Source organism: Acomys minous (genome assembly GCF_964271855.1).
Source record: "Acomys minous genome assembly, chromosome: 3".
Lineage (NCBI taxonomy): Eukaryota > Metazoa > Chordata > Mammalia > Rodentia > Muridae > Acomys > Acomys minous.
In genome coordinates this window covers 56,323,014-56,341,647 of record NC_140485.1, presented here as the reverse complement: position 1 = coordinate 56,341,647, position 18,634 = coordinate 56,323,014, and the positions used below count along the sequence as shown (strand labels likewise).

The 18,634-nt window shown below is 41.6% G+C and overlaps 1 protein-coding gene and 1 pseudogene across 2 annotated transcripts; one reads left to right on the top strand and one right to left on the bottom strand.

The window, feature by feature from the left end:
* The first annotated feature begins 78 nt into the window (after positions 1–78).
* On the top strand, positions 79–16,731 carry LOC311595023 (uncharacterized protein). The gene is made up of 4 exons (XM_084777346.1): positions 79–204; positions 11,176–11,302; positions 11,505–11,565; positions 12,659–16,731. The coding sequence occupies exons 1-4, from the start codon at positions 202–204 to the stop codon at positions 14,307–14,309; spliced, it is 1,842 nt and encodes a 613-aa protein (XP_084633472.1). The 5' UTR covers positions 79–201; the 3' UTR covers positions 14,310–16,731.
* LOC311593216 (large ribosomal subunit protein uL4-like) lies at positions 2,575–8,287 on the bottom strand (annotated as a pseudogene). The gene is made up of 3 exons: positions 8,275–8,287; positions 7,068–7,128; positions 2,575–3,726 (listed from the first exon to the last, which is right to left on the bottom strand). The product of its transcript is annotated as a large ribosomal subunit protein uL4-like (transcript).
* Positions 16,732–18,634: the final 1,903 nt, after the last annotated feature.

Genomic DNA, 18,634 nt, shown 5'->3' with positions numbered 1-18,634 from the left:
TGTCCCTTCAGCACACTCTAACGCTATGGGTGGTGTTCATGTCACTCAAGACTCACTGGCCAATCAGGACCTTCAGGCAGACCTGCCAGTCAAAAAAGGAGGCGGGTTCTTCCGGGAGCCAAGTTGCGGGTGCCGTGTAACTGTGCAGTGTGCGGAGCTGGTTTCTGTGAAGGTAGTTCCCGCGAGCTTCGAAGTTGAGACATGGTGAGCACAGGGGTCACTTCGCACTACGGGGAGTAGCAGGCGGTCCACCCTGGAGCTGGGTGGTAAGTGGCGGCCACCTGTGAGGTGTCTTTTAGTCCTAGTCACTCCCTGGATCTCGCAGGGGGCTCTGAATAACTTCATCAAAGTGGCTGCAGCTGTGCAAAGCATTTGCAGTACGGGCTCGTGTGTAGAAACATCCTTTGCAGGATGCCACACTTGTAGAGTGTTGGGATTGTGCAGCGCCGCTATGTGATGGACACACAAGTCACACCATTCTTCAGGCCCATATGAGAGGTTTTACTGGGAAAGGAAGTTACAGAGACTGTCCCTGGGGAGAAGGAAGGAGCGGGGCGGAGGGGACGAGTCCCATTATACCGCGCGACCCCAGCGCATGCACAGAAGAGCGCACCTGGTGTAGGGAACTTTCCAATTTAGGCAGCTGGTGATGGCACCTTCTGCTGTTGCTGAGTCTCTGGGGATGGCCTCTAGATGCCTGTTGCTCCATTGTAAGTCCCTTGCAGTTGGCCACAGAGATGCCTGATGTTAACATTCCTCACTTTGGGTTATTAGTAAAAAACAAAACCCCAAAAACCTCGAGGAGCCAGGCGTGGTGGCGCACACCTTTAATCCCAGCAGTTCAGAGACAGAGGCAGCTGGATCACTGTGAGTTCGAGTCCAGGACATCCAAGGCGACACAGAGAAACTCTGTATCGAAAAACAACAACAGCAACAGCATCTGCAGCAGCAGCAGCAGCAGCAGTAACAGTAACACACACACACAAAAAAAAAAAAAAAGAAAGAAAGAAAAGAGGAACTGGGAAGGGGTGATGGTGAACAGAGGGGACATGGGTGAAGTTCATGCTCATCAGGCTGTTTCCTGCCGTTTAGGGACATTGTCTCTCTCAGGGTGTCGCTCTGTTCACCACGAGGGCATAGTGAATAATTGTTAGCATCTGGTTCTGTGGCCAGGGGCTGATAATCCCACAAAAATAACTGACTAATGGTTTGGTTAAACATCTTTTGGGTTCGGTGTTTTAAGAATGTAGAGAGGAAGTTAATAAAGCAGGGTGCCAATAGTAAAGGGGGGATAAGAAAGTGAGCAGGAGAGGGGTCAGGAGAGGTGGAATCCATTTCCGTAGGAGATTATCAAAGGCCCAGGGTTATAGGGATTGCATAGTTCCCTTCGCTTTGGAGGTCAGCTTGAAGCTGTTGAATCTTATCTTTTACTGTATCTGACTGGGTGACATAAAAGCAGCATTCTTCTTGGAGGAAGAGGCAAAGGCCACCTTTTTTTTTTTTAAGCTGTAAGGGGGTCTAGCTCTTGTTGATTTTGGAGTACCACAGCTGCCAAAGAATCAATTTGCCCCTGAAGAGTTGGTATTGGTTACCATTCGTAACTATAAGGTTAACGAAGTGGCCAGTCCTGCTGTCCCAGTTCCGATACCTACAGTGATTTCTGCAGTAGCCAGAAGAAGCAAGATTTCAATTACCCATAAGATGGGCAGCTGCTGAGTCCACAACTGGGATTGTTAAGGGCTCTTCTGCATGTTTTACCCCCAGCTCGGGGAAGAGAAGCACCAGTGTGCAAACTCCTGACCAACCAGCAGGTAGACGATGGTAACCTGAGCACCACAAAGAATCAAGGCGTTAGAAGCAGTCATGCACTGGGGCTGAGATGAAGTCTCAGGGACTATAGTTTTGTTGCTGTCTAGGGAAAGTAGCGTTCCTACAGAACGTGTCCCAGATGCTTGAAACAGTTTGCCATGCCAAAGATATGAAAATGGTGGGGGGGTTGTACAATGCCAGAGTTAGGGCAGTTGATGAATGGTGAGGTGAGATTAAAAGGCATTGGCCACCATGCCCGACAAGGTCAGAGTTTGAAGCAAGAGACAAAAATGAAGGTTAGTATTGTTTAGAAGGGGGGAATGTTAGAGAGGCAATGACCCTGGAGGAGTGTTTAATCACTTTCTCTGCAGATCTGGAAAAGGTCTGGGACAGGACCCACTATGCTGTGTCCCTTTCAGCACACCCTAATATTCTGGGAGGTGTTCATGTCACTCAAGACTCACTGGCCAATCAGGGCCTCCAGGTGGACCTGTCGGTCATGTGCAGAGGTGGGTTCTTCCTGGTGAGGTGCTGCAGGTTCCCTGTAGCTGAGCCTGCTTGAATGCTTGCTGTGTGGTACTCTAAATGCTGCAGCTGGGTGCTGTGAGGGGAGTTGAGGCAAGCTCTGACGACTCGACATAGTGAGTTCAGGGTCACTGCCCACAACCGGGAGTAGCAGGCAGCCCACCCTGGAGCTGGGTGGTAAGTGGTGGCCACATAAGGCCACCTGTGAGGTCTCATTTAGTCCTTGTCGCTCCGTGGACCCGGCAGTGAGCTCTGAATAACGTCACTGTGGGGCCTGCATCTGTGCTCGTGTGTTGAGTAGCGCTCCAATGTTAAGCTGTGATGTGAAAGAGTAGAACTGATGATGTAAATGACTTACCAATGCTTAGGGAACACGAAGTGACACCAAGTAGACTTTAGCTGAGGGCGGACTGCCTCTAAAATACCCAACAGATAAGCAGCGTGCTAGCCAGGCCTGTTAGAGATTAGGCTTTTATTCAAATAGACTTGACTCTATTTGCCACATGGAATCAAACACACGTTAAGAGCTGATGCAGCTGGCTTTTTCTTTGTGGTCGGCTTCTTCTTTGCTGGGTTCTACTCGGCTGCTGGTTTCATGGAAGGGGCAACCTTCTCTTCTGTAGAGTTTCCAGCTTCATGACATCTCTAGGCCTCTTTTCTTGCTTGCCTACTGCAGGCTGCTTGTCTGCAGTCCCCTTTTCTGCAGAATCTCCTCCGACTTGGCTGCCCGTGCTGCTGCTGCTGCTGGTGCCAGTTTCCCCACGTGGAGTTTGTGGTTTCTGGCCTGGTGAAGAGTGGTATATCCCTGTGTGCAGTCTTTGCCTAAGGGTTCAGCTTCAACGTGACTCTCAGGTTCTCCAGTGGATTCCTCCTCAAGACTCTACGCTGAATCTTCTTGCGTGGTTCTCGGAGAGCTCTTTAGCTCTCTGGACTTTTGAAGGTTCTGCTAAGGTCTCTGCTCATCATCTTGTGCGAGGGAAGGTTAGAGTTACCCTTGAGGGAAGCAGCCTTAGGCCAAGTGCTCTATGACTCATCTAATTTCTGGAAAGCACTTTCAGTCCAAATGCAGAAACGCCCCGCATGCCCACCAGGAGCCATGTTTCAAAATGTTCAGCTTGCTTCCATTAAGCAGAGTAATACCAGGGATGCTCCTGGAGGCCTTGGTGGTACCAGTATCTTCATCATGGGTGATGCAGGGTCCCTGCACTGGATATGCTGTCAGTTTCTCAATTTTCCCTTGCCTGCTCTCATTCGTTGAGCGGCATAGACATTTTTGATGTCATTCTAACTTTTAAGTTTCTTAAGCAGCTGAATGCCTCCTTGATCTTCTTGTAACCTTCAACCCTGTCTTCAATCACCAAAGGCAGCTCCAAACTTCCCCAATAGGATGACCTTTAGACATTACCAAAAACTAGGTGGTGCTGGAGCATGTCTTTAATCCCAGCACTCAGGAGGCAGAGGCAGGCATATCTCTGTGAGTTCAAGGCCAGCCTACTCTACAGAGAGAGTCCAGGACAGCCAAGGCTACAAAGAGAAACAAAACAAAACAAAACAACAAACAAACAAACAAACAAAAACCCCAACAACAACAACAAAAAAAGAAAAATAGACATTACCAAAGCTGGTAAGGCTGAGGCCACCAGAGCAGAACAGATGGCATGTCATTTTTGGGTTGTGTTCATTATGCAGTGCCAATGATGCCAGATTTTAGTTGGTACAAACATGTGGCCCCACGGCACATATTTCCTGGCCAGAATGATGGGTCCCACTACCTTGAATTCGAGCCACGGCTCTGCCAGTACCCGAAGACTCAGCACTGGTCTAATGGCCTGCTAATTCACTGGCAGCATAGGACTGTCTTTTGTTTTTCCTCAAGTTGGTGTGAACAAAGTTCATGAGATCTTGCAGAATAGAGCTTTGAACACAGCTGGCAATGTGACATTCTTGCCAGATGCCTCCCCCTTTCAGAGTACAGCAATATGAGGGGACGGGCACAAGCCATGACAGGGACAGGAGAGCTGTGTTCCTCTCAACCTGGCTGCTCCCACAGGAGAAGGAAAGACTTGAGAATTCTCTATTTAGATCTGTACCCTATTTATAATTCAATTTTTTGTTCCTTATACATTTTGTATATTAGATGTCTATTGGTTGTAGAGTTGGTAAACATCTTTTCCCGTTCCTTAGGCTGTCTCCTTGTGCACTTGACTGTATTTTTTGCCTGACAGAAGCGTTTCAGCTTCATGGAGTCCCATTTGTTAGCTGTTGATTTTAGTGCCTGCACTATTGAAGGTTGTCTCCTGTGTCAGTACATTCAGGGCTGCTCCCCACTTTCTCTTCTATCAGTGTAGTGTGTCTGGTTTTTATTTTGAGGTCTTTGATCCACTTGGACTTGAGTTTTGTGCAGGGTGATGAATGTGGATCTATTTGCAGAGATAGTTTAGCCAGCATCATTTGTTGAAGGCACTGTCTGTTTTCCATCGTGTATTTCTGGACTCCTTATCAAAAATCAGGTGTCCATATGTGGGTGAAATTATGTCTGGGTATAAGTACGATTCCATTGATCAATGTGTGTGTTTTTATACCAACATCATGTAGTTCTTTTATTGGTCAGGGTTGTTTTAGTTAACCTAAGTTTACCTTATGAGGTGGGAATTTTATTTCATGGTGTGTAAACAATTTTGTTGGAATTTTGATGGGGACTATGTTAAATCTATAGATTGGTTTTGGTAGGATGGCTGTTTTTACTGTGTTTCTACTGAGCCATGAGCATAAGAGATTTTACATCTTCTAATATATTTTTCAAGTTTTTCCTTCAAAGATGAGGGTTTTAAAAAAATCTATTTATTTATGTGTATATAAACACTATTGCATGTATGCCTGTATGGCAGAAGAGAGCATCAGATAGAATAGGGCATCAGATTCCATTACAGATGGTTGTGAGCCACAACATGGATGCTGGGAATTGAACTCAGGACCTTTGGATGAGCAGCCTATACTCTTAACCGCTGAGCCATCTCTCCAGCCCCAAGACTTGAAGTCTTTATCATACAAGTCTTTCATTTGCTTCTTTAGACTTAATCCAACATATTTTATATTATTTGAGTATATTGTGAAGGGTTTTGTCTGCCCAGTTGCTTTCTCAGTCTCTTTGTCATTTTTATATAGGAGAGCTACTGATTTTTTTTTTTAAAGTTAATCTTGGATCCAGTGGCCTTCCTGAAAGTGCTTATTAGCTGTAGAAATTTGATAGTGGCATTTTGTATGCTATCATGCCATCTACCAATTAGCACATATTGATTTCATTCTTTCCAAGTTATATCCCCTTGATATTTTTCAGTTGTCTTATTGCTCTAGCTAGAGCTCCGAATACAGTATTGAGTAGATACGGAGAGAGTGGACAGGCTTGTCTTGTTCCTGGTTTTAGTGGAATTGTTTTGAGTTTTTCTCCATTTACTCTGATGTTGGCTATTGGCTTGCTGTAAATTTCCTTTATTATATTTAGGTATGTCCCTTGTATCCCTAATCCTTCCAAGACTTCCATGAATTGGTGTTGGATTTTGTTAAAGGCTTGGTATGTGTCTAATGAGATGATCCTGTGTATTTTCCTTTTTTTTCCTGTCAGTTTATTTATATGGTGAATTACATTTACTGATTTTTGTAAGTTGAACCGTCCATCCCTGCATCTCTGGGATGGTGCCTACTCAAACATTGTGTGTGATATTTTTAATCTGTTCTTTGATTAAGTTTGCAAATATCTTATTGAGTATTTTAACATCTATGTTCATGAGGGAATATTCTTTTTTGTTGAGTATTTATATTCTTTGAGTATCAAGGGAACTGTGGCTTCATTAAATGAACTGGGTTATGTTCTTTCTGTTTCTATTTTGTAGAATACTTTGAGCAGTATTGGTGTTAAGTCTTCTGCATTTCTGCATTAAAACCATCTAGCCCTGGGGTTTTTTGTTTGGGAGTCCTTTAATGACGTCTTCTATTTCACTAGTGATTATAGGTCTACTTAAATTGTTTATCCAATATTGATTTAACTTTGGTAAGTGGTACCTCTCAATTAAATTATCCATTTCTTTTAGATTTTCCAATTTGGTAGAGTACAGGTTTTTATTTTTAATGTAATCATTTTATTTATTTTTTGGTTTTTCGAGACAGAGTTTCTCTGTGTAGCCCTGGCTGTCCTGGAGCTCACTGTGTAATCCAGGCTGGCCTCAAACTCACACAGATCACCTGCCTCTGCTTCCTGAATGCTGGGATTAAAGGCATGCACCACACCTGTCTGGCTTAATTTTTTATTTATTTTTGTCCTGACCATTTTTAGTCAGTAAAGAGTTGTGCAGTTTCCATGAGTTTTAAAGCTTTCTGTTGCTGATGATGTGCAGCTTTAATCCACAGTGGTCTGATTGGATGCAGGGATTATGTCCATTTTCTGTTGAGGCTTGTACTGCGTTCAAGTATGTCATCAATTCTGAAGAAAGTTCCGTGAGTTGTTGAGAAGAGGGCATAGTGTATTGTGCTTGGGTGGAATGTTCTGTAAATATCAGTTGGCTTCATTTCATTTATTATGTCAGTTAGCTGGAACATTTCTCTGTTTAGTTTTTGAAATGTTGCTGGGCGCAGTGGCACACGCCTGTAATCCCAGTCATCTGAGGGCGCCTCAATTGAGGGTGTGCTCTCTTTAGAATGGCTGGTTGCTATGTCTGTTAGAGATTGTGCTGACTGACGGTTGACTTGAGAAGGCTCGTCCACTGAGGGTGGTGATGTCCCTGAGCAAGTGGGCCTGGGCTGGATAAGAGATGAGCATGAGACAGTGACCAAGCAGGAGAGCAAGCCAGGCAACAGTGTTTGTCCATGGGCTTTTCCTCATTTTCTAAGCTCCCAAAATGATGAAACTGTGATCTGACAGAACCATCCAAAACTCCCATTTGCTACCTGAGATGCTCTTGATTGGAGGATTTAACCACAGCAGCACCCAAGCAAGTTAAAACTAAACAAACAAACAAAACATGGTATGCAAAAAGCGATTTTGCTGCTGGACAAAACCTAGGAAGTTCTCTTTTGGAGGAATGTGGAAAATATCAGCAAGTGAGATGGCAGAAGGCACAGAAAGCTGTCCACAGAGCTGAGTCGGCTGTTCAGGCAGGACCTGGAAGGTCATGGTGTTAAGAGTAGGTAGCTTACAAAGGAAGTCAGGGCCACAGGAGTTCAGCAGGAAATAGACTTTGTGGAAAATTTAGTTGGAGGTCATTTGTGTGGTGTTTCCCCAAATCCAAAATCTTTTTTACTCTGCTCATGCCCTGAGAAATTAAGTAAGGCAGAATTAAAAAAAAAAAATAATGGGCTGGTTTCATAGATGGAGTATTGAATCCTTTGAATGGTTATTACAGGCGACTCACTCAGGACTACAGGGAAGAAAAGCAACAACACGGGCAGAAATAAACGCAAAGAGCGTGGTTTGTAGAGAAAAGCAGCAGTAGGTAGTTTCGGATGGCACTCAAATGCTGAAGTAGAGGCAGGGGTTTCTGCCCTCCCCCTGCCAGACAGGGTTTCTTTGTGTAACAGCCCTGCCTGTCCTGGACTCACTCTGTCTCCTAGAGTGCTGGGATTAAAGGCCTGCACTACCAGGCCTAACAAGGGGCCCTAAGGGTAACACTCCCTTCTGCTGAGCCTCACGTTAATGGAAAGAGTATGCAAAGTGATTCCTGGTTCCCAGGAAGGAACTCCATACAAAACCTGCTACAACCATGGCCCAAATGTGGCGGGATCCATCCCAATTTATAAGCCGAACTGACAGGATCACCCATATTGTGGTGATTATGGAAACAAGAAAGATGCAAAATTCAAGGTCACAGGTTCTTCCTCTGAGGTTTCAGTTCAGCACTGGTCCAAGCCATCTATGTTTGGTAGAGTCAGAACTCCAAGTGAGGATACTGTGAGAGTTCATTGCGTCGAAGTTGTGAGGATGAAGCCTGAGTTGCATTTTGAGACTGAAAGATGTTGTGATACCTTTGCATTTTGAGACCGCAAGATGTTGTGATACCTAAGCCATTGAGAAATCTGCCGTGGAGAGATGCGTGCAGGGAGTGGAAGTAACCACACTGAAGGATGTGTGAGAAGTTGCAGGAATGGGGCCATCTAAGCCCTTTGAAACTGAAGCCCCATGTTGTCTGAGGCAGAGCTGCTGCATTTGGTGTTTGCTGTGCTGGGTTTCTTGCCTTGGTCTAAATTTCCCTCACAGTGTACACATTCCTGTTTACTGGAATGAGAAGGGGTATTTTTTTTTTTTTTTTTTTGGTTTTTCGAGACAGGGTTCCTCTGTGTTAGCCTTGGCTATCCTGGACTTGCTTTGTAGACCAGGCTGGCCTTGAACTCACAGCAATCCACCTGCCTCTGCCTCCCAAGTGCTGGGATTAAAGGCGTGCGCCACCACCGCTCTGCTCGAGAAGGGGTATTCTGTGTCACTGTATGTTGGAAAGATATGTTATATTCTGACTTTACAAGATTCTGATTTTACAAGATCTGGCAGTCAAGAGATTGTCTTGAGTGTCAAAAATAGTCTTTGGACATTTGAACAGTGTACGGGCTGTCACAGACTATTAGGGTCATTGATTTTAGAGTAAATAGATTTTCATCATGGGATGACCAGGAACCTATAGTGACCAGAGTCAGAAAATAGTTGATTGAATAAAAAAAGCTCAGCCGGCTGTGGTGGCGCACACCTTTAATCCCAGCACTTGGTAGGCAGAGGCAGGCGGGTCACTGTGAGTTCGAGGCCAGCCTGGTCTACAAAGTGAGTTCAGGACAGCCAAGGCTGCACAGAGGAACTATGTCTTGGAAAACCTAAAAAACCTCCTAGATAGAATGCTGTCTTTGAACACGTGTTTCTCTTTTGTGGCTTTTTAAAAAAGGGAGTTTATGGAAGCTTTTGTGGGAGGAGTCTTTCTAGATTCCTTATTGGGGGATGGGACTTGAGTGTCTATGGACTCAACCTTTTCATGTTCTTTGCGTTTACTGTGTTGTTGCTGAAACTGCTCAGTCAGCTTCCTTCTCAGGTTGTCTTCACCATTATCGATTATCCCTAACTCAAGTGAGATACGGTAGAAGGAATTGCTGTTCGACGCTAAACTCTTTTGGTAGCCCGATGTCTTTATGTTTTTTAATTTTGTTGCTTTTGGTTTGTGTTTTTTAAGACAAAGTTTCTCTGTCTAGCCCTGGCTGTCCTCCAAGTAGGTATGTACACCAGGATGGGTTTGAACTTAGAGATCTACCTGACTCTGGCTCCAGACTGCTGGGATTAGATGTGGGCCAACGTGCCTGGCTTTTTTGTTTTTACATTATTGGCTGATGGGCCTGGAATGTCAGTTTTTGTACATGGCATACATATGCTGTTGTGCTGATCTTCATCCACATCTTCAATTTTGAAATTTTGCAGAGACTATATTCTATTTCTCATGATTTCATGTATTCATAATATTAGTAGCCTCTGAGCCTTCTGGGGCCATAGATTGCAGGGGTGTGACATTCTTCCCACCTGTTGTGTTTGTTTTTAATTATTTGTTGAATGAATATGTGTATTTTGCCTGTATGCAGGCGTATGTTTGTCATGTGTGCATGGTCTTCACAATAGCCAGAAGATGGCCTCAGAACTCCTGAACTTGGAATAATGAATAGTTGTGAGCTCCCATTTAAGTACTGGCAATTGAGCCCAATTACTTGCAAGACTATCAAGAGCTCTTAACTGGTAAGGCATCTCTCCTGCCCTGTGTTGCTTATTTAAGATAGACATTTACATTGCTGATATTTCCATCTGTCCATTTGTAACTGTTTAAACATGCATTCCCCGTAAGTAAGGTCTTATTGATGGGGGCTGGAGGGATGGCTCAGTGGTTAAGAGCATTGTCTGCTCTGCCAGAGCTCCTGTGTTCAATTCCCAGCAACTACATCGTGGCTCACAACCATCAATACTGAGATTTGAAGCCTTCTTCTTGCATCTAAGTGTACATGTAGATAGAGCACCTATACAAAAAATAAATAAGTAAGCCTTAAAAAGAGAAAGATCTTACTGATGTTTCAGTTTAAAATGGGGGCACTTCAGGTTTCTTGAAGATGAATACAGAACTCAGGAATATATAATCCTTTGTAGGAACTTCAGTAAAGACCTCTGAGCTCTTTCTTTTTTGTTTGAGTTACTGATTTTTGCAAGGGAGTCACGGTCTTAATATGTACCTCTGGCTGTCCTGGAACTCACTGTATAGACCAGGCTGGCATCCAGCCCAATGAGGTACACCTGCCTCTGCCTCCTGAGTGCTGGGATTAAAGGCATGAGCCAATACAACCAGCTTGCCATCTTTCTTTCTTTCTTTCTTTCTTTCTTTCTTTCTTTCTGTCTTCCTTCCTTCCTTTCATTCATTTATTCATTCATTCATTCTTTCTTTCTTTCTGTGGTTAGTAATTGTTCATGCAATTTCTCTGAAGTGTACGCAGTACTGTTTATTTCTTTCTCCCTCTCACTCTCATCTCTCTGTCTCTCTGTTTCTATCTCTGTCTCTCTGTCTCTCTGTTTCTATCTCTGTCTCTCTGTCTCTGTATATCTCTGTATGTTGATTCTGTTAACTGGCACTTTACTTGCAAAGCTGTATCCTGTTCAATGGGCTCACAAATGACAGAGGTGAACCTCATTATTCAGTTTCCTAAAATGACTTGGTGATTACATTAGAACTACTGTGACAGTAAATAAGTGGAAGAAACACCAGAATTATATGTCAGTGAAACATACATTTGCACTGTTGTCAGTATCCTGCTTTCTGTTGTACCATGTATGGGATATTTTAGGATGCAGTGACCTATGATGATGTTCATGTGAACTTCACTCGGGAAGAGTGGGCTTTGCTGAATTCTTCCCAGAAGAGTCTCTACAAAGATGTGATGCTGGAGACCTACCGGAACCTCACTGTTGTAGGTAAGACTGAATTTTCTTTCAGTTTTTAAAATAAGGGGACAAATGTTTCTTTGTTATTGATGCTTTTCTGGAATTCCAACTGGGAACAAGGAAGAATGAGGTGAATAAATGAGGCATGGTTCTAAGATTCACTGAAGATAGTAACTTAAGTTTTGCCCAATTTCCAATAATATATCATACATTTTTTGGTACTGTATTTTAGGTTACATTTGGGAAGACCACACTATTGAAGAACATTATCAAAGATGGAGAAGACATAGAAGGTAATTTTCATGTGCAAGCTGATAGGAATATGCCTCTGAAGAAATTTTAATGTGTCCTGGAAGTTTTAAAGAAAAGCAACAGTGTAAGAATAGCACTTCTTTAAGTATCCTGATGATTGATAAATTCTCACAAAACCATGGGCTTCAATGTCAGGTATATGATTTTTTGTTTACAAGGCATTCCTTTAAGAAGACAAGGAAACAATGCCTTGACATATATTACCAATTGAATCATAGCCCCATTAAAACTATGCTGTGGAACCACCTGTTTAGTCTCATACCACTTTGCTATTGCAAAAGGAATACACACTGAATAGGTGATAAGTATGTGTCCAAAGCCTTCTAATACTCAAGTAGTCCATAGTAAAACTGGTAGTAACATTACTAAGTTTAGAGTGGTGTTGTAGAGAAACCTTTCTCTAGACCACATGTCTGTGAGGAACAAAGTATCGAACTGTATGAATGCAAAGTGGAGCCCTTTCATTTGTTATTCTTCTTTTAATAGATATATCATATGCCGCAATGGATACAAGCCATGTGAGCATAGGGATATTGAAAGCAACATACCCGTCTCCCTCTTCCAGAACAATTAGAAGACATGTAGCAATCTCCACTTTGAGTAGACTTTCTGAATGTGACAAAAGCTTACATTTAATTGGTTTTCCAACTTCTTTGGGAACATTCACAAATTCACACTTCTGGAAAGCCCTATGCGTACTAGGAATGTGGAAATTCTTCTGCTTGTCCTGGTTCACTTTGCAAATATAGTATAGTATAACTCACAGTATAGAGAAATTTATGAATGCAATCAGTGTGGTAAAGCTCTGAGTTCTCCCAGTTCTTTTCAAATATGTGAAAAACTTCTTACAGAAAAAGGATGCAGTAAATGTGAACCATGTGATCAATGCTTTTAGCATCACAGGTCTCTTCAGAGATGCAAAACAATCCATAATGAAGATGAATGCAATGAATGTAAATGAAGTGATAATATCTTAAGATCTGATTGCCCTTTGCCATTGGACCAAACTGTAAAATTGATTCATACAGATAAAATGATTCATCAGGGTAATGAATGTGCCAATTATCTTTGCAGGCATGAAACAAGTCATACTGGAGAGAAATCCTCTGAATATACTCAATGTGGTAAAGCCTTCACATATCAGAGCCATCCTCAAAGACTGAAAAGAAGTAATACTGGAGAGAAATCCTCTGAATATACTCAATGTGGTAAAGCCTTCACATATCAGAGGCATCCTCGAAGGCTGGAAAGAAATCATACTGGAGAGAAACCTTATGAAAGTATTCAGTATGGCGAAGCCTTTGCACATCACAGTAGTCACCAAAAATATAAAAGAATAGATACTGGAGAGAAACCCCATGAGTGTCATCAATGTGGTAAAGCTTTTGCATATAACAGTGATCTTCAAAAGCATAAAAGAACACATACTGGAGAAAAACCCTATGAATGTAACCAATGTGGTAAAGCCTTTGCATATAACAGTGATCTTCAAAAGCATAAAAGAATACATACTGGAGAGAAACCCTATGAATGTAACCAATGTGGTAAAGCCTTTGCATATAACAGTGATCTTCAAAAGCATAAAAGAACACATACTGGAGAGAAACCCTATGAATGTAACCAATGTGGTAAAATCTTTTCAAGTCACAATGGTCTCCAATATCATAAAAGAACACATACTGGAGAAAAACCCTATGAGTGTAATCAATGTGGTAAAGCCTTTAGATGCTATGGTCATCTTAATAGTCACAAAAGAAGTCATACAGGAGAGAAACCCTATAAATGTAATCAGTGTGGTAAAGCCTTTGGAAATCACAGTCATCTTTATAGGCATGAAAGAATTCATACAAGTGAGACACCTTATAAATGTAACCTTTGTGTTAAAGCCTTTGCATGTCATACTACTCTGAGAATACATAAAAGAACACATGCTGGAGAGAAACCCTATGAATGTAACCAGTGTGGCAAAGCCTTTGCATGTAATAGGGATCTTCAAAACCATGAAAGAACACATACTGGAGAGAAACCCTATGAATGTAAAGAGTGTGGTAAAGCCTTTGCAAATCACAGTAATCTCATAATACATAAAAGAACACATACTGGAGAGAAACCCTATGAATGTAACCAGTGTGGTAAAGCCTTTGCATATAATAGTGATCTTCAAAAGCATGAAAGAACACATACGGGAGAGAAACCCTATGAATGTAACCAGTGTGGTAAATACTTTGCACAGCACAGTAGTCTTAGAATACATAAAAGAACACATACTGGAGAGAAACCCTATGAGTGTAACCAGTGTGGTAAATCCTTTGCACAGCATGGTAACCTCAGTGTACATAAAAGAACACATACTGGAGAGAAGCCCTATGAATGTGACCAATGTGGTAAAACCTTTACACAATACAGTAGTCTCCAAATACATAAAATAACACATGCTGGAGAGAAACCCTATGAATGTAACCAATGTGGTAAAGTCTTTGCATATAACAGTAGTCTCAGAATACATAAAAGAACACATACTGGAGAGAAACCCTATGAATGTAACCAATGTGGTAAAGCCTTTGCACAGCATGGTAACCTCAGAATACATAAAAGAACACATGCTGGAGAGAGGCCCTATAAATGTGACCAATGTGGTAAAATCTTTACACAATACAGTAGTCTCCAAATACATAAAATAACACATACTGGAGAGAAACCCTATGAATGTGATCCAATGTGGTAAAGCCTTTGCACAGCAGCCATCTTCAAAGGCATAAGAGAAAACATACTGGAGAGAAACCTTATGAATGTAATGAATGTGGTAAGGCCTTTGTATGTCACAGTCACTTTCAAAGGCATGAAAGAATTCATACTGGAGAGAAACCCTATGAGTGCATTTAATATGGTGAAGCCATCGTCATGAAAGGAGTCATACTGGAGAGAAATTCTATGAATGAAAGAGTGCGGTAAAGCCCTTGTGTTGTGGGGTCTACTAAAGTCCAACACAGCTCAAACGCCAGGTCAATGAAAATGACAAGAACTTATTGTAATCAAGCCACTTCTGATTGATCAGGGTCTCAGAACACACCCAGGAGCTGAACTGCGGCACATCTCCACCCTGATTCAGAATGTTCCCGTGCTTGTAAGCTTGACAACTACGAACATATGTACTGTAACTTATAACGGCTGCATTTCCCCATCAATCAGGATTTAAGAGCAGGGGCTTTCCTTATGTAGTTCACCTATGTCAACTGATACAAAAATGTAAGGTTTATAGTCTAACCAACCATATCCATTTGGTCTTTTGTGCTTAGAACAGGCATTATGTTTGAGGAGCAAAAGATGAATAAGAGAAGTGTGGTCAGGGACAGTCAATATGTTTTCGGGGACGAAAGATGAATAACAGAAGCTGGTGAGCTATTGGGAAGTCGCCAGCTCCCCTAGGGCCTGGGAACTTGAACTTAGTTTCAAACGATGATGAAATGGAGGCTGTATTGGTTGGTTTCGTGTGTCCGCTTGACACAAGCTAGAGTCGTGAGAGAGGAAGAAGCCTCAGTTGAGAAAATGCTTCCATGAGGTCCAGCTGTAAGTCATTTTCTTAATTAGTGACCAATGAAGGGAGGCCCAGCCCACTGTGGGTGGGGCCATCCCTGGTCTGGTAGTCTATAAGAGAGCAAGCTGAGCAACCCATGGGAAGCAAGCCAGCAAGCAGCACCCTTCCACGGCCTCTGCATCAGCTCCTGCCTCCAGGTTCCTGCCCTACATGAGTTCCTGTCCTGACTTCCCCAGTGATGGACTATGATGTGGAAATGTAAGCTGAATAAACCCTTTCCTCCCAACTTGCCTTTTGGTCATGTTATTTCATTGCACCAATAGAAACTCTTAAGACAGAGACTGATAACAAAAAGGCAGTACGTAAGACAAGTTTTGTTTTGTTGGTTGTTTTCTTGTTTTTTTTTTTCTTGTTCCCAATATTTGCATGTCACAGTCATCTTTGAATACATGAGAGAACGCATATTGGAGAGAAACTCTACAGATGTAATCAATGCGATAAAGCCTGGAGGTGGGTTTCTGTTTTCGTATTTTCACAAGTTATGGTGAGATGTTGTTACCCAGCCTGGCTCGGATGTCAGTAATTAGTCAAGGCTACATTTGAGTTATTTATTCTCGTGTGTCATCCTCCTGAGCACAAGTGCAAACACAGAAGATGGGCCCCTAATGTGTGCCCTGTTTTGTCAATGCATTTTAACAATGTTAATGTTAAAATGCTTAATAAAAGAGAGTATAAGAAACATTAAACCCCTAACATCATATGTGTATTCAGAGCAGTATTTTCATCTCTCTGGTAGAGATGTAATGAAGTAAGATAGCAAACAGTCAGCTGTGCATCTCACAACATAGCTGATTGGTATGGATATGTATAATTATTTATTGTTTCATGCTTCTTCATGTTCCAATTAGTATTTTGGTGCTTCATTTTTTTTTCAGGAGATGTGATAATATTTTATTTTTATTAAATTTCTTTTTTACATATACATTTATATTATTACACATAAATAAAATACACTACACACATCAAGAAGAACCACAAAACAATCAAGGAATCATATAAATGTTACGTTTATAGTGTTTTGGCTGTTTGTATTTAGCAATCTTGGAAAAAAATCTTTCCTATCTTGATACATCTAAAATTTTGAGTGTAAATCAATATCTATCATATCTTGTTTCTATCAACTTACAACATCTATTTAGACCTAAAACATCTTAACCCCTAAATAACTAATCTTAATTGTAAGACTAAACTATGTGGTCTTTAACCCCATCAGAGACTCGAGAAGGAATACAACCTAATTACCTGATTAAACTGGAAGTGCAGATTAGCAGCTTCCAAAATGAAAAAAATGACAGTTTGCTGCCTGAACATTCACCCAAAACTATACCATTGGAGCATCTTCAGCCTTCTGGCCCAATATATCTGACAGACGTATCTGTGATGCGGGAAATATTGAGGACCTGCTTACCCTGTCTTGGCAGAGTTTGGATGTTGACTTTGCCTGCCTCCAAGCTAGTCATTTTTTAGGCAGAATTTGGTGCTTCATCTTGAAGTATCTCTTCTAAGGGAATTATCTAGAGATATTAGATAGTGTAACAGCAATGAGATTTTAAAAAAAGCCCAGGGCCAGATGGTTTCAGCGCAGAATTCTACCAGTCCTTCAAAGAGGAGCTAATACCGATACTATTCAAGCTATTCCGAAAGATAGAAATGGACGGAATATTACCAAACTCCTTCTATGAGGCCACAGTCACATTGATACCTAAACCCCACAAAGACCCAACAAAAAAAGAGAATTTCAGACCAATTTCTCTTATGAACATTGATGCAAAAATACTCAACAAAATACTCGCAAAGCGAATACAACAGCATATCAAAGACATCATTCACCATGACCAGGTAGGCTTCATTCCAGGAATGCAGGGATGGTTTAACATACGGAAATCCATCAATGTAATCCACCATATAAACAAACTGAAAGAGAAAAACCATATGATCATCTCTTTAGATGCAGAAAAAGTGTTTGACAAAATCCAACACCCATTTATGTTTAAAGTTCTGGAGAGATCGGGAATACAAGGCACTTTTCTAAACACAATAAAGGCTATATACAGCAAACCAATAGCCAACATTAAATTAAATGGAGAGATACTCAAGGAAATCCCTCTAAAATCAGGGACCAGACAAGGCTGCCCACTTTCCCCATATCTCTTTAATATAGTTCTTGAAGTTCTAGCCAGAGCAATAAGACATCAAAAGGAGATCAAGGGGATCCAAATGGGAAAGGAAGAAGTAAAATTATCCCTATTTGCAGATGATATGATAGTGTATATAAGTGACCCCCAGAATTCCACCAGAGAACTCATACAGCTGATAAACACCTTCAGCAAATTGGCAGGATACAAAATAAACTCAAAAAAGTCAGTAGCTTTCCTATATACAAATGACAAACAGGCAGAGGAAGAAATTAGAAAAATTACTCCCTTCACGATAGCCACAAGCAATATAAAATATCTAGGAATAACCCTAACCAAGCAAGTGAAGGATTTATTTGAAAAAAACTTTAAACCTCTGAAGAAAGAGATTGAAAATGACATCAGAAGATGGCGGGATCTACCTTGTTCGTGGATTGGAAGAATCAACATAGTAAAAATGGCCATCTTACCAAAAGCAATTTACAGATTCAATGCAATCCCTATCAGAATACCTACTAAATATTTTGAAGATATTGAAAGAACAATTCTCAACTTCATATGGAGAAACAAAAAGCCCAGAATAGCAAAAACAATCCTATACAATAAAAGATCCGCTGGAGGAATTTCCATACCTGATCTCAAGTTGTACTATAGAGCAACAGTAATTAAAACAGCATGGTACTGGCACAGCAATAGGCTAGTGGATCAATGGAATCGAACTGAAGACCCAGAGATGAATCCACACACATTTGCTCACCTGATTTTCGACAAAGAAGCCAAATCCATTCAATGGAAAAACGACAGCATCTTCAACAAATGGTGCTGGTCTAACTGGATGTCTACATGTAGAAAAATGAAATTAGACCCCTATTTGTCACCATGCACAAAACTCAAGTCCAAGTGGATTAAAGACCTCAACCTAAAACCACAGACATTAACCCAGTTAGAAGAAAAAGTGGGGAAGAGTCTGGAACTCATAGGCACAGGAGACAACTTCCTGAACAGAACACCAACAGCCCAGGCCTTAACATCAACAATTAATAAATGGGACCTCATGAGGCTGAGAAGCTTCTGTAAGGCTGGTGACACTGTCAAGAGAACAAAGCGACAGCCTACAGACTGGGAAAAGATCATCACCGACTCTTCATCTGATAAAGGTCTAATATCCAAAATATATAAAGAACTTAAGAAATTAAACACCACCAAACCAAATAACCCAATTGAGAAATGGGGCGCAGAGCTAAACAGAGAATTCTCAACAGAGGAATATCAAATGGCTGAGAAACACTTAAAGAAATGCTCGACCTCCTTAGTCATCAG

Bases quoted from the DNA above. Each gene is read 5' to 3' on its own strand.
- LOC311595023 (XM_084777346.1), top strand. The intron at 11,303-11,504 runs GTAAGACTGAAT...ACTGTATTTTAG, and splicing joins CCGGAACCTCACTGTTGTAG to GTTACATTTGGGAAGACCAC. The intron at 11,566-12,658 runs GTAATTTTCATG...TTATCTTTGCAG, and splicing joins AGATGGAGAAGACATAGAAG to GCATGAAACAAGTCATACTG.